The sequence below is a fragment of the Paroedura picta genome, chromosome 1 (assembly GCF_049243985.1).
Source record: "Paroedura picta isolate Pp20150507F chromosome 1, Ppicta_v3.0, whole genome shotgun sequence".
In the NCBI taxonomy this organism is placed as follows: domain Eukaryota; kingdom Metazoa; phylum Chordata; class Lepidosauria; order Squamata; family Gekkonidae; genus Paroedura; species Paroedura picta.
Genome location: NC_135369.1, coordinates 18668120 through 18682458, shown reverse-complemented (window position 1 = coordinate 18682458; position 14339 = coordinate 18668120). Strand labels below are relative to the sequence as shown.

Genomic DNA, 14339 nt, shown 5'->3' with positions numbered 1-14339 from the left:
AAAAATAAATTAAATTGTGTGTGGGGGGGGTTCATATACTGCTACAAAAATGTGGTCATGCTGCTCTGATAATGAGTCCACCCCCATGAAGGTGCATCAATCTAACAAGGTCAGTATTCTGACTCCAGAGGGTCAGATCAAAACCACTGAGTTGAAATTCATTCCAAAAATTTTTTGGCTTAACATCCGGAAGAAGTTCCTGACAGAGCAGTTTCTCAACAGTACAGGCTTCCTTGGGAGGTAGTGGGTTACCCTTTGGAAGTTTTTAAGCAGAGGCTAGAGAGTCATCAGACAGAAATGCTGATTTTATGAACTTAGTGAGTGGGTGGAGAGGAAGAGATGTGCCAGGGTGTGTCTCTTGGGGCCCTTTCTTGCATACCCAGGGAATTGCTGATTGCCACTATTAGGTGGTAGGTGAATTTCCTCCAGGCCAGGCCGGATTCTGGAGATTTTTGATGTGTGTGTGGGGGGGATCATTTGGAAATAAAATTGGGGTCACTGTGGGTGGGCAGGTAGTTGTGAGTTCTTGCATTATGCAAGGGGTTGGACTAGATGACCCTGGAGATCCCTTCTAGCTCTATGGTTCGAAGGTACCTCCAGGGTCAACTAGTTCAAGCCCCTGCAAGATGCAGGAAATTCACAACTATACACCCACCCACAGTGACCCCAATTCCATGCCCCGATGATGTACTGTCTGCTTAGCCTGACTCCCTGCAAATAGAGTACCTGTCTTTCACATCACCTACTGCCTGCTCCTTTAACTGGAAATACCACTGATTGCACCTGGGACCTTCATGCCAAGCAGATGTTCTACGGCTGAGCCATGCCCACCCCAGCACTCTGGCTCTCATTGTAAGGCCGGGGGGGGGGAGGGAGATCTGGTTTCCTAAATGTCTATGAATTTTATTTTGAGAGCAAGTTGCAGGGTTTCTGCTACAGCTCATGGTTATCCGGTACAATGGCATGGTAGCCGATTCAAGGATAGGTAAATTCAGTGTTGGTCTGAAGCAGAACAAATTTTGAGCACATGAAAGCTCATACCTTGAATAAGGACAGGTAAAGTTACTTTGTCATGTGCCATATAATCTACAGTGCTCAAGATGAGCATCAGATGACTAAAATCAGGGTAGATTCATAAAGTACGGGGCTATCTCTCATTTCTTGGGCCTGAACACACAAGAGAGAGTTGGGCTTTGCAAACAACCAGAGGGCCAAATTATTAAAATTCAGAGCAAGAGAGCTAGTATAACATGACCCATTTGCATAAATGATACATTGTAGAGAGTCCTTTATCAGTGGTATACATGAGTAGACGTAAGTAATTAATACGGAGCTCCCTGGCTGATCATTTCCCTATCTGTAAAGTACCTTCAAGAAGCATTTCCATCAAGCCCGTAAGAAGTCTTTTCCTGCCATCCTCTATTCATAACTGGTTCTTTTTAACACTGCAGAGTCCTGAAATAGAGCATCCACCTTCAGAGGCAATCTACCACAATATTATTGGTGGGGGGGAAGGTAGGGGAGAGGCTATCACTTTTCTGCCTTACAGCATCATGGGAGAATTTCATGCTGGACGACATGGGCCTGATCCACAGGGCCGCTCTTATTAAATCACAGTTTCAGAATATTTCAAAAGGAGGAAACCAACAAAGCTTGTAGAGTCAATGGGGTTCAGGAGAAGATGTAGCCCAAAAATGGCAGATCCCCCTGTCTCAGTTTGTAGCCTCTGATACAACATGCTGTTTATGTCTACTAAATTGACTTTGATTTATTTCGAACAAAGGGGGGGGGAATTTGGTACAAAATAGTATTCTTATTCAGAAGAACACAAATGCTGCACTTTCCAGGTGATTCCACAGCAGCCTCACATTGGCTGTATGGGAACACAAAAGAAAAAGCCCATTTAAATTGAGAGGCGGACGCCAGGCTGGCTTCTTCTCCAGGTGTGCCACAGCCGGAGTTCTCTTCTTCCCAACTCCTTACTGTGTTCCGGGCGGCAGCGTAAAGCAGTGCTGAATGTAGAAATGGGTGGCTGACTCCTGCCAGCCGGCTGCCACTGGTCACTGTTTCCGGATCTTGTCTTTCTGGATCTGTTTCCCAACGGGGTCAGTAATAACGACAAGACCCCAAGAAAGAAGACCTAGGAGGGCAGAGGGTAGATGTCAGTGACAGGCAAGGACGTTTGCCCTGCCTCGCCATCCAAAGACCATTTAGGAAACCCCCCGAAGCGTGATTTTGAAAATGAACGTTACATTATAAAACAAGGTGTCTGGACCTGGATAGCCCGGGGCAGCCTGATCTCATCCGATTTTGGAAGCGAAGCAGGGTGAGCCCCGGCTAGCATGTGGAAGGAAAACCGCTGAGCAATACTGGGGCTGTTACACAGAGGCAGGCAATGGCAAGCCGCTCTGAATGCCTTTTGCTGTCGTCATAAATCGGCTGTCGTTTTGACGGCACAAAACAAAAAGTAAAGCAAGGTTCCTATCTCGTAAAAAACAAATCTCTCCAGTTGGGGATGGAGGACTTACCTACTCTTATCCAACTGAACGCCATCTGAAAAGACGCTTTGCAGGGAGTTTCAAAGTTTTGGGGCAATGCGGAGAGAAGCATGGCAGTTTCCTATGATGCCCAAGGCACAAGGCAAACTCCCTTCAGAGTCACAGGCCCGGATTAGGGTTGGAGGGAATATCATCCAGCCATTCTCTTGAAGCTCTGAAGGGCCCAGTCTGGCCAATGTGTGCATATGCGACCTCCAAAAACCCTACCTTAAAATTCCATAGAAAGGATGTGAAGGTGAGCATGCCTTTCAGGGCACAAAACAGGCAGAAGAGGCGCCAGCAAATCCCATTATTTAACAAGAGATACTGATGGAGGGGGCAGGCTAAGCAGCCACTTCAACAGAGCTCTTATTTATTTAGTATCTTTATATACCACCCTCCCTGGAAGCTCAGGGCGGTTTACATAAAACATAGAAAAAAATACAAGAAACAATCCATAACATATAGACAACCATAACATTAACACTATTTACTGTTAATTTTAACAATGGTAACAGTGCAAACAGGTCCAGGAGCAGAGCGTATTGATGGATTTCTGGGAGGGAGGGAGGGAGGGAGGGAGGGAGGGAGGGAGCAGGGGCCCTGCAGATGTTGTTGGTTGTGCCTGGTCTCAACCAAATACCTGGCCGAACAGCTCCCTTTTGCAGGCCCTGCAGAACTGTATTAGCTCTGTCAGGACTCTGATCTCCTCTGGGAGCTCATTCCACCAGGTGGGGGCCTGGAGTAAGAATGCTCTGGCCCTGGTCGAGGCCAGGCATGCTTCTTTAGGGCCGGGGATCATTAGCAGGTTGTTGTTGGAGGTAGAGCTCTTAATGATAACGAGAGGAGATCTTGCAACAGATGGGACAATTGCTGCCTCTCTGAATTGAGCCTTCCGCACTTGCTAGGTCCCTGAAAGGGCTCGTCAGCAGAGCACTAGTTCTGCAAGCTGGAAATCTTAGATTAATACCCTTGGCATCCCTACTTCAAGGGTCCTGAGCAGCAGATGCTGGAGAAGCAGCTGTCATTAATGCAAAGGAAAGAATGCTGAGTTTGAGGGGTGACTGGACTGACTTGTGAAAAGGCAGCTTCAAATTGAAGCAGAGCAGTCGACTTGTGAGCCATCCTTTCATTCAGGATCACACAGGAGGGAAGGCAGCCCCTTCTCTTGATACAGCTGATCTGGCCACCTGGATCCATGCCATGGTGACTAGACTACTGTAATGCATTGGTCTGCCCTCAGCATCAGTTTGGGAATTCCAGTTGGTGCAGACTAGCATAGCTCAGCTATTAGCAGGAGCTAGATGGAGCATGTGCATCATTCCCATTCTGCAGACACTCCACAGGCTGCCATCAGCTACCATTTAAAGTATTTACTGTCACACATAACGTCCTTCATGGCCTTGGACCCTCACATCTGAAAGTCTCTCTCTCTCTCTCTCTCTCTCTGTATGCTGTCATAACGGCTGCTAAAGTGCCAGCCTGCAAATGGCAAAATGAATAACTGCCTAGAATCATGGAGGCGGAAGGAACCTCCTGGGTCATCTAGTCCAACCTCATGCACTATGCAGGACACGCACAACCCTATTGCTCATCTACTGTAACCTGCCACCCCTTTGCCTTCACAGAATCAGTATGTGTCTTCTCTGTTGCATCCCTCAGCTCGTGCCTGGGGAGGTCAGGAAGGTTCCCTGCACTCCTGGCTCTTAACAGCGAAATATTTTTAAAAGAGTTTGTTGGTTCTACAACCAAATCCGATCTCATTGTTTACTGAATGCCCCATCCGGTGAATGGTACTTCCTTGCTCCATGTAATCCACACTGAGTCCCGGTGCGAAGGCCAACTAGAAATAACACAGATAAATATGCTCCTTGACCTCACATGTTCACTGATGAAGACTTTAGGTAGAATAGCTGACCTCCAACTAACCCTATTCTCAAAGAACTGGCACTTCTAGACAATCAGATTTATTGTTGAGGGGCTGGATTCTTGCACACAAACTGGTCATGTTGAATCTATGTTCTAGTAAAATGCATCAAATGCAACAAGAAAAACGACACCCAAACCAGTTCTGGGAGCAGAACTGACTGCAGAAGAGATGCCATTAAGAGAAATGAGCCTAGTCATGCAATGTGAGAGGAAACAAACCTGACATGAAAGCTGATTCATTAGACCAGGGGTAGTCAAACTTCGGCCGTCCAGAAGTTCATGCTGGCAGGGGCTCATGGGAATTGTAGTCAATGGACATCTGGAGGGCCGCAGTGACTACCCCTGCATTAGATTCTCTTTATGGCTTGGAAACAGAGATTACCATGAACTAAAGCAAACTGGTCCGGTAAATCAACATTGGGGGGCAGCTCAACCAACAGTTATTGGTTGCAGCAAACCAGCCTCGCCTCTCAGAACGAAAAGCCGGGAACAAATGCTAACTGGAGATTTTTGCATTCTGCTCGCGGGGCTTCCCCCGATTCCTGCGTCTGGAGGGGAAATCAGATACTGGGATCCTCTTCCCCTACCCCCCGCCCCGCCTGAATTCCCTTATTTCACCTAGAGGTGCAAATGAGGCTTGCAGATCCGCACATGCTCAGAGGCACTCTTGCCCATTCTGTCCCAGTGGCTTTGCACCCCCTCCCCCCGTACTTACCGACGGCGAAGGCCAGCTGGCTGATGTGCCAGAAGGTGGGCGAGGTGCCCTGCTTGATGATCCTGCGCGGGCCCAGATACACGTAGATGCCGGAGCCTATCAGTCCCATCCCGCTCAGGACGCGGCACGACCAGCAGGACCCGAAGAAGGACTTGTGGGCGGCCGGAGGGGTCACCTCCGTGGGCTTGGACGCCATCGTTCCCCGTGGCCGGAAAGACAATGGCGACGCCCACAAATGCTCCCCGGAAGCGGCTCGTGGGAGACAGCGGAAGCACGTGGTCTGTTCAGGGGTAATCAAACCGCGGCCCTCCAGATGTCCATGGACTACAATTCCCAGGAGCCCCCTGCCAGCATTTGCTGGCAGGGGGTTCCTGGGAATTGTAGTCCATGGACATCTGGAGGGCCGCAGTTTGACTACCCCTGCTTCAGACTCTATGGAAGGAAGTCAATCCTGTGTCAGCAGGTTTACAGTCCGGGCAGCCGGGGTCTTCGCGGTCTCTAGTTCCGCTTTGTGTAATGATTGCGCCGCGGTCAGGAGGCGGACAAAAGGAAATGTCGAAGCGGGGAGAGTTCGTAGCCAAAACCTGGGTGGCGAGGCTGGGGGAGAAGAGACGGCTCGGTGTCAATTTTGGGGTTGCCTCTCTGCACAGTGTGCGAAACAGCCTGCTGGGTGAAACAACAGTTGAGTCCAAGGGCGCCTTTCAGACCAACACGGCTGCACACCTGAGCCTGTTGGGCAATAGGGATGCCAGCCTCCAGGTGGTGCCTGGGGATCCCCTGGAATTACAGTCATTTCAAGACTACAGAGATCGGTTCCCCTGGAGAAAATGGATGCCTTGGAAGAATGGTCTCGATGGCATTGTACCCCACTGAGGTCCCTGTTCTCCCCAGGCTACATCCCCAAACCTCTTGGTATTTCCCAGCCTGGATTTGGCAGCCCTATCCTCCCATCCCCCTGGAGGGACCTAGCAATCCTACTGGCAGTATTATGTACAAATACTTTTATTAAAAGTTGTACACTTGTTCACAGAAGCAATGGAAAACACCTGTGATCTTCAAGAGTGCATGGCGGGCAAACCAAAGTTGACTTAGGCTCACATGAGCAAAAGTGACACTTAAAGTAGATGGAAGAATAAGAACCAGAACCTTGAGCTGAACCAAGAAGTCATCTGGTTGTTTTAACAGCATACATTTGTAAGGACATGAACCCATAAACCAGACAGGTGTCGTAGGCTGCCCTATTTGAAACATCCAAATTGTTTCCAAGGACAGTCCCTCCTGGAGCTGACTATTCTACATGGGTATTTCTTTTATTTTAATCCCACAAAAATGCTCAGCCATGGCAGCAATGCAGAGGGTACAAAGGCTATTGCTATTATTATCTGAAGAGCCAACTATTTTCTCCTCATGTTCTTAATACTTTAAGCCCCATTGCTGAGTGAATGCTCAAGTTCCTTCCTCCCAGAGCTGTTTTAGGAGCCAGGCCTCTATCAAAGCACATGTATCGAGCACCCTCACCCTTATAAACAATAGCTGTTTCACCTGTCAGCTGTTCCATGGAGAGTCCCTGTTGCCTGTTCCTAAGAAATGGAAGTCTCAATTTTGACAAAATCCTCCTTTAAAAACATCTCCGCCCACAAATGCTATTGTACTCCATCTCCATCTCCCTCCCCTTCCAAATGGGAGGGTGATGCATCTTTAACTGATCTCCAAACTAGAGAGATCACTTCCCCTAGAAAAAATGGATGCATTGGAGCAGTGGTCCCCAACCTTTCTGAGGCTGGGGACCGGCAGGGCATCGCAGGTTGGGGACCACTGCATTGGAGGGCAGACTCTATGACATTAGACCCTCCTAAGATGCCTCCCCTCCTAAACCCTGCCCTTGCAAGCTCCACCCTCAATTTCCATACCCAAATGTGGCAACCCTAACAGTGATCCAACTCATACAGTATACAACACTGATCAGCCAGATGCCACAGGCTAGCCTGCAACAGGATCTGGTGGTTGCTCTGAATCAGCAGTCACATTGTTAGTGTAGCTAATAGCTGATGATAGACCTACCCTCCATGACTGACCTTCTGGCATGGTTTCTTCTACCCTTTTTCCTTATAGCGCTATGGTGCAATTGTACTTTGCAACCTCTCTTCAGCAATTTTGCAGTCTTTCCTAAAGCAGCTTTCCTGTGATCTTTCGGGAAAGCCCACAGCTGGGGACACAGCTTGACTCAGATCAGGATACAAGCCAGCTCTCCACAAATTATGTAAAACTGAATGACTCCAGATTACTTTTCTACACAGATTCATCTAGTTCCTTAGATGAATTATTAGGTACTGTGGTCCATGCTACTGTGTTTAGCTTACTGAAGCTAGAATCCCACGATGTAATTTTTGTATCATTTAGCATGTCATGTTAAGACTTATATTTAAGCTTTGCTTCCATTTTGTTTTTAGATTTCTGCTTGGTCCTCATCCTATGGCATTGTTTATTGGACATCCCATCTTGTTAATCGTATCGACTCACTTACACACAATCCGCTTTGAGTTCAAGTGAGAAAGGCAGACTCTAAATGACACCCTTTTAAAAAAAGATATTGTGAGGATAGTAAAGGGTAAATTGTCCCACATACTGCCCGCCCAAGAGCATCATTTCCCCTACAGTCAATCCCCCTCCCTGCTTCCACTTGCTGATTTTACTTCAAAAAACTGGTAATTGACGTGTCATAGCATTAAAACAAAAAAGGCTTCCAGTGGTGAAGGAATGGCAGCAGCCACAAATGTCAGGGGCAGGAAAAGTGGGAAAGCCCTTTTGCCTTCCTCATGTTTAATCAGCAGCTGTGGCAGCAAAACAAATCTCAAGAGAATTGCAGCCGTGTAAAAGACCTCGTAGTAATACCAGAAGAGTCTTGCTGGATCAGCCCAGTAGTCCACCTTGTCCAGCATCCTGTCTCACACAGTGGCTAACCAACTGCCCTGGAGAGCCAACAGCAGGGCAGAGAGGCCGAGGCCTTCCCCTGATGCTTCCTCCCCGCAAGTATTTTGAAGTTTTGCTGCCAGTGAATATCGAGGGTACCTTTGAGGTGAGAATAAGGGCATTGGATACTGAACCGCGTCCCTGTTTTCCCCTGTGGGAAACAAGCACATGCACAGTTTTGGGTGGCTCACCAGGCTGGTCTGCAGTAGAAGGGAAAGATTCAAGTCTAATAACATCTTAAAGACCAACAAGGTTTCCCAGCTTTTGAGAGTCAAAGCTGCTTTTCATCGGACACAAGAAGGAATAAAGATCCCTGAGCCCTTCCATCCCTGTTGAAAGGGGAGAGAGGTGTTGCCAAGAACGGAGTCCGGAGGGGAAATGCTAAAGTCCAATATAATTAGAGGAGGGGAGAAAAACTTAGAGGTAGAAAGGGCCTAAGAATAGGAACTGCTATTCTTGCCTGCCCTCACACGAGCAAGAATGAGGAGCAGGGTTTGGATGGGAAGCTTTGCTGAAATGTTGCAACTCTGGGTCTCGCCACTATCCGCACAGGAGATTTCCTGTGAACACCAAAGAAGCTACCTGGAAGCAGAAGGCAAACTTGACGAAACACAGAACACCAAAGGTGGAGGCTACATTTGCAGCACCAGACTGGGGTAGCTTCTATTCTGCCAGCATCCCCGAACATCCTCCTCTGTTTTCTCCAGAGTGGCTGCTGCCCTGACCTGGATGGCCCAGGATAGCCTGATCTCATCAGATCTCAGAAGCTAAGCAGGGTCAGCCCTGGCTAGTAATAGGATGGGAGACCTCCAAGGGAGTCCAGGGTTGCCATGCAGAGGCAGGCAAGGACAAAACACCTCTGAAGTCACTTGCCTTGAAAATCTTACAAAAATCTTACAAAATTATTGGCTGCCTCTTGATGACAAAAAGAATAAAAATGGCTTCTAGCTCCTGGGGGGGGGGGCAACAGTAGAGGGGACACTGCTGCAAAAACTGGGGCCAGCTTGGTGTAGTGGTTAGAAGTGAGGACTTCTAATCTGGTGAGCTGGATTTGATTCCCCGCTCCCCCACATGAAGCCAGTTGGGCTTGCCACAGCACTGATAACACTGTTCTGACCGAGCAGTTATCTCAGGGCTCTATCAGCCTCACCCACCTCACAGGGTGTCTGTTGTGGGGAAAGGGAAGGCAAATGTCAGCTGCTTTGAGACTCATTCAGAGAGAGAAAAGCAGCATATATGAACCAACCATCTTCAAAAGCTGGTCCCCACACTGGACAATGGGTGGTCTGATCCTGGGCAGTGTGTACATGTATGCAATGCACAAAGACCTATCTCTCCCCTTCATAGTCCTAGAAATACATAATCTCTCCCTCCCCAATCATCATTGAAACTGCTCAAGAAACTGGACAGCCGACCGCCAAATAAGCCCAGAATGCCATTCCAAGGTGCTGTTGCCATTTTCGACGGCCCTTTTAACTCTCACTGCTTCCGCAGCAGCAGACCGTACATTACAGCAGAGGAGGTAGGCAGGCTACTGTTGAAAACCAGGTGACACCCTCAGTAGGCAGACCGCAAGACCCCTTCAAGCTCCGTCATGCAACGACTGGCTGGTCCCAGAGCTTCATCAGCAAAGAATTCCACTGAAGAAGAAGAAGAAGAGTTAGAATCTTAGAATCATAGAGTTGGAAGGGACCTCCTGGGTCATCTAGTCCAACCCCCTGCACTATGCAGGACACTCACAAACCTATCGCTCCACCACTATAACCTGCCACCCTCTTAAGCCTTCACAGAATCAGCCTCTCCGTCAGATGCCTATCTAACCTCTGTTTAAAAATTTCCAAAGATGGAGAACCCACCACCTCCCGAGGAAGCCTGTTCCACTGAGAAACCGCTCTAACTGTCAGGAACTTCTTCCTGATGTTTAGACGGAATTTCTTTCGAATTTATTTCATCCCATTCATTCTGATCCGTCCCTCTGGGGCAAGAGAGAACAACTCGGCTCCATTCTTGATATGACAGCCTTTTAAATACTTGAAGATGGTTATTAAATCCCTTCTCAGTCATCTCCAGGCTAAATAGACCAAGTTCCCCCAACCTTTCTTCATACGTCTTGGTCTCTAAGCCCCTCACCATCTTTATTGCCCTCCTCTGGACACCTTCCAGTTTGTCTACATCCCTCTTCAACTGGGGTGCCCGAAACTCAACACAGTACTCCGAGTGAGGCCGAACTAGAGCAGAGTAAAGCGTTATCCTGGTTCTTATATGCCGCTTTTCTCTACCAGAAGTCTCAAAGCGGTTTACAATCCCCTCCCCTTTCCTCTCCCCACAACGGACACCCTGTGAGGTAAGTGAGGCTGAGAGAGCCCTGATATTACTGCTCTGTGAGAACAGCTCTATAAGGACTGTGACTAACCCAGCTGGTTGTATGTGGGGGAGCGGGGAATCAAACCCGGCTCGCCAGATTAGAAGTCTGCACTCCTAACCACTACACCAAGCTGGCTCTCTGGAGCACTGACCAGACAATCGGACTGTCCGAGCGCAACGGCCCTTTCTGCCACCAGCTGCCGCTATTTCTTCCAGGGCCACGGTCTCTGGGCCACGTTCTCGTTCGTTTCAGCTGCCTCTTTGATCATTGCCAACACCGCAATATTCCGTTCTCGCATTTGAGCCTGCACCCGAGGGTTGGAACTCGGTAGTTCCTGGAGGGAGAAAGAACACAGGAGAAGAGCTCTGCTGGATCAGACCGTCTAGTCTGGCATGCTGGTCCCACAGAAGCCAAGCGGTTGCCCTGGAGAAGCAGACAGACAAGGTGTAAAGGCCAGAGCCTTCCTTTGATACTACCTCCCAGCACTGGTGTTCAGAGGTTTGCTCCCCTCAGTCACCATAACTGGTAACCACTAATGCAGGGGTAGTATACCTGTGGTCCTCCAGATGTTCATGGACTACAATTCCCATGAGCCCTTGCCAGTGTTTGCTGGCAGGGGCTCATGGGAATTGTAGTCCATGAACATCTGGAGGACCACAGGTTGACTACTTCTGCAATGGACACCTCCTCCATGAATCCACCGAACTGTCTTTCAAAACTGTCTATGATTACATCTGTTGCTCTGCCCTCGAATGAGAAATTCCACAAATGAGTTACTTATTGAGTAAGAAAAAAGGAGGAGGCGATCATCAGCCTTGTGATGGGGCTAATAAAAATATTTTGCAGGAACTTTCATTAAAAAACAAGACCTGCAAATTTCAGCCTCCTTTAATTCTTGTTTCACCACAATCCGCTTTAAAGATTGCCAGCCCTGTAGGGCCACAGAGCTCATGTATTCATAGAGCAGAACTAAATTTTGTGTGCCATGTTCCTCCTAGTCAGCAACTGATTGAATTCAGCCAGGCCTTCTGATTGGCTGAGAGTTCTGCTGACCACCGTTCTGGGCCAGGGCAACTCCCAGTCTTGGTGTCTTGCTATCACTTCATTGATATTCATCAATGTTGGCTTTTTTATAAGAGTTTTATAAGACTTTTATAAGAAGAGTTGTTTTTTTATACCCCGCTTTTCACTACTCGAAGGAGCCTCAAAGCGGCTTACAATCGCCATTTAACAAAACCGGACTTACTTCTATTCCGTATCCATCACTCCCTCCTGGCATGCTCATTGCTTGCTAATTCTGCCTGTCTCTTCATCTTCCTGTGCTAGCTCTCCCTCTGTTAAACTTTGGATGCCATGCTGCATGAGACAGAGCCCTTCTTTTTTGCATGTTTTATTTTGTAAACGTTACATCAGCCCTGGTCAAACTGTGGCCTGCCAGATGTCCATGGACTACAATTTCCATAAGCCCCTACCAGCATTCACTGGCAGGGGCTCATGGGAATTGTAGTCCATGGACATCTGGCAGGCCACAGTTTGACCACCCCTGCGTTACATTAATGGTACTATAACGCGAAGCAAGAACAAAGAATAGTTTTTAAAGCCTTTAATATTTTCACAGCCTGTAAGGAGGACAAAAAAAGGGACAAACTAAAGATACTTCAAAAATCATTTTCCTTTCAACCTCAGTTTCAGTGAAGAATGAGACCACTGATAAAGTAAAGCACACTTTTTAAGCATGGAGGTAGTGCCTATGACTGCAGCCTTTTAACTTGAAATATTTTTCAGGCTTCTAGGAGCCTGGAATGGAGTCCTGGAAAGAAGTGTGGCTGAGCCCATTTATTTATTTATTTATTTATTTGATTTCTATACCACCCTTCCATATGGCTCAGGGCAGTTTACAAACAACAACATGGGGGGATACATGGAACGAATTAATATGTAACATAAACAAATATAACAACAACAATCTAAATAACACAATTGCAGTGATTTTTAAACAATAATATAACAGGAACAGGAACTTAGCTAAGGCCCTTAGGGAGGTCAGACTGGTTCAGGCCATGGAGGGGATGTCTGAGGGGGATCCGTGGTTGGTCTCAGGCAAATTAAGGCAGGATACAGGGGAAAGATGAGCCTCTTGTGGCGCAGAGTGGTAAGGCAGCCGTCTGAAAGCTTTGCCCATGAGGCTGGGAGTTCAATCCCAGCAGCCGGCTCAAGGTTGACTCAGCCTTCCATCCTTCCGAGGTCGGTAAAATGAGGACCCAGCTTGCTGGGGGGTAAACGGTCGTGACTGGGGAAGGCACTGGCAAACCACCCCGTATTGAGTCTGCCATGAAAACGCTGGAGGGCGTCACCCCAAGGGTCAGACATGACTCGGTGCTTGCACAGGGGATACCTTTACCTTTACCTTTACAGGGGAAAGACCAGGGAGCCCTGGTTGGGAATCCCCGGACTAAGGTCTGGGAGACCTAGGGTTTCATTGTGTTTCATTGTGGTCAGCTCTCTTGCCGCATTCATCATCACTCCAAGCCTGTTGTTAAGGTGGGGCAACCAATAAATCTATCTAAACAATAAAAAATAACAACAACTATCAGCTAGTCTTCATTTAATACATTTAGTTCCCCGTTTCAATCCCCTTTTATATTTAAAGATAATACAATGCAAGTAGTCTACATTATTGTTACAGGAAAAAAAAGATTATAATGTAGACTACTTGCATTGTATTATCTTTAAATATTATAAAAGGGGATTGAAACGGGGAACTAAATGTATTAAATGAAGAGCGTAACCTTTTTTCTTTTTTTGGTATTAACAATGTAGATTGCCTGTATTTCACTATCTTTAATCCTGGAAAATAAAATAAAAATTTTATAACAACTATCAGCTAGTCACCCTCAGCATCTTCCTCATGCACACCACCCTGAGCTCTTGCTGGCAGGGGCTCATGGGAATTGTAGTCCATGAACATCTGGAGGACCACAGGTTGACTACCCCTGCCAGCAAAGAAACAAACGACATTGACAAAGTTTAGCATTAGCAGAATTTTAGCTAACAGGGCATCATGCCTCCCTTGTCCCCACTTCAAAGTGATTGTTTTAGGAGATGCAGGCTTTGACCACCATCCACAACCTTCCACCCCTTGTGATAAGATTAAATTGAAACTCCAGTTTTATTTTGTAAGCTCAGAGCATGTCGTGCCAGGCCTTTTTTTTTTTTTGGGGGGGGGGGAACTGTTAGAACCAACGCAAAGGGATTACTCCTCACTGAAGGAAACGATGCTGTGAAATAGCTTAATGAGTCAGGGGACGCTCTGGCAAGGCTTCCACCCGTAAACAGAACTGAAAAGGACAAGAGGAAATTCACATGGTGCAGCTCCGACGTCCCGGTTGATTTGAGTCTCCGCCTGGAGACCTCCCGATTTCCAGGCTCCCCAGATCCGGGAGAACACGGGCTGCCTCCCCAAACGCTGCCCTCTCCAGCAGGCTCCCGCCCACATCCCCCGGGGTTGGGACCCCAATCCTTGCAGCCCTTGCCCGAGTCCCCCGCCCTTGCCCCGGCCCACCTTTGCCATCTTCTTCAGCTGCTCCTCGTTGGGCGTGATCGCCGCCCAGAGCCCGATCCCGAGGCCCATGGTCCCCACCATGCCCAGGATGGCCTTCACCCTGAGATCCATGGCCGCGGCCGGCGCAGGGAAGAGCGGCGGGGACGAGAAGCGGCGAGAACAGGAAGTCTCCGCAGACCGGAGGGAGCCCAGCGCGGGATGAACTGAAGCGCTCCTGCGCCGAAGCTTCCAGAGCTGGAATAAAACGTGGTTGGTCCGAAA

The 14339-nt window shown here is 48.1% G+C and overlaps 2 protein-coding genes across 2 annotated transcripts; both read right to left on the bottom strand.

Moving 5' to 3' along the window:
- Positions 1–1367: 1367 nt before the first annotated feature.
- Positions 1368–5433, bottom strand: DMAC1 (distal membrane arm assembly component 1). The gene is made up of 2 exons (XM_077324602.1): positions 5182–5433; positions 1368–2140 (listed from the first exon to the last, which is right to left on the bottom strand). Exons 1-2 carry the CDS (start codon positions 5375–5377, stop codon positions 2061–2063), a joined length of 276 nt encoding a protein of 91 aa, XP_077180717.1. The 5' UTR covers positions 5378–5433; the 3' UTR covers positions 1368–2060.
- A 4164-nt stretch (positions 5434–9597) lies between these two features.
- UQCC3 (ubiquinol-cytochrome c reductase complex assembly factor 3) lies at positions 9598–14318 on the bottom strand. Its single transcript, XM_077324614.1, has 3 exons — positions 14079–14318; positions 10668–10850; positions 9598–9791 (listed from the first exon to the last, which is right to left on the bottom strand). The coding sequence occupies exons 1-2, from the start codon at positions 14187–14189 to the stop codon at positions 10719–10721; spliced, it is 243 nt and encodes an 80-aa protein (XP_077180729.1). The 5' UTR covers positions 14190–14318; the 3' UTR covers positions 9598–9791; positions 10668–10718.
- Positions 14319–14339: the final 21 nt, after the last annotated feature.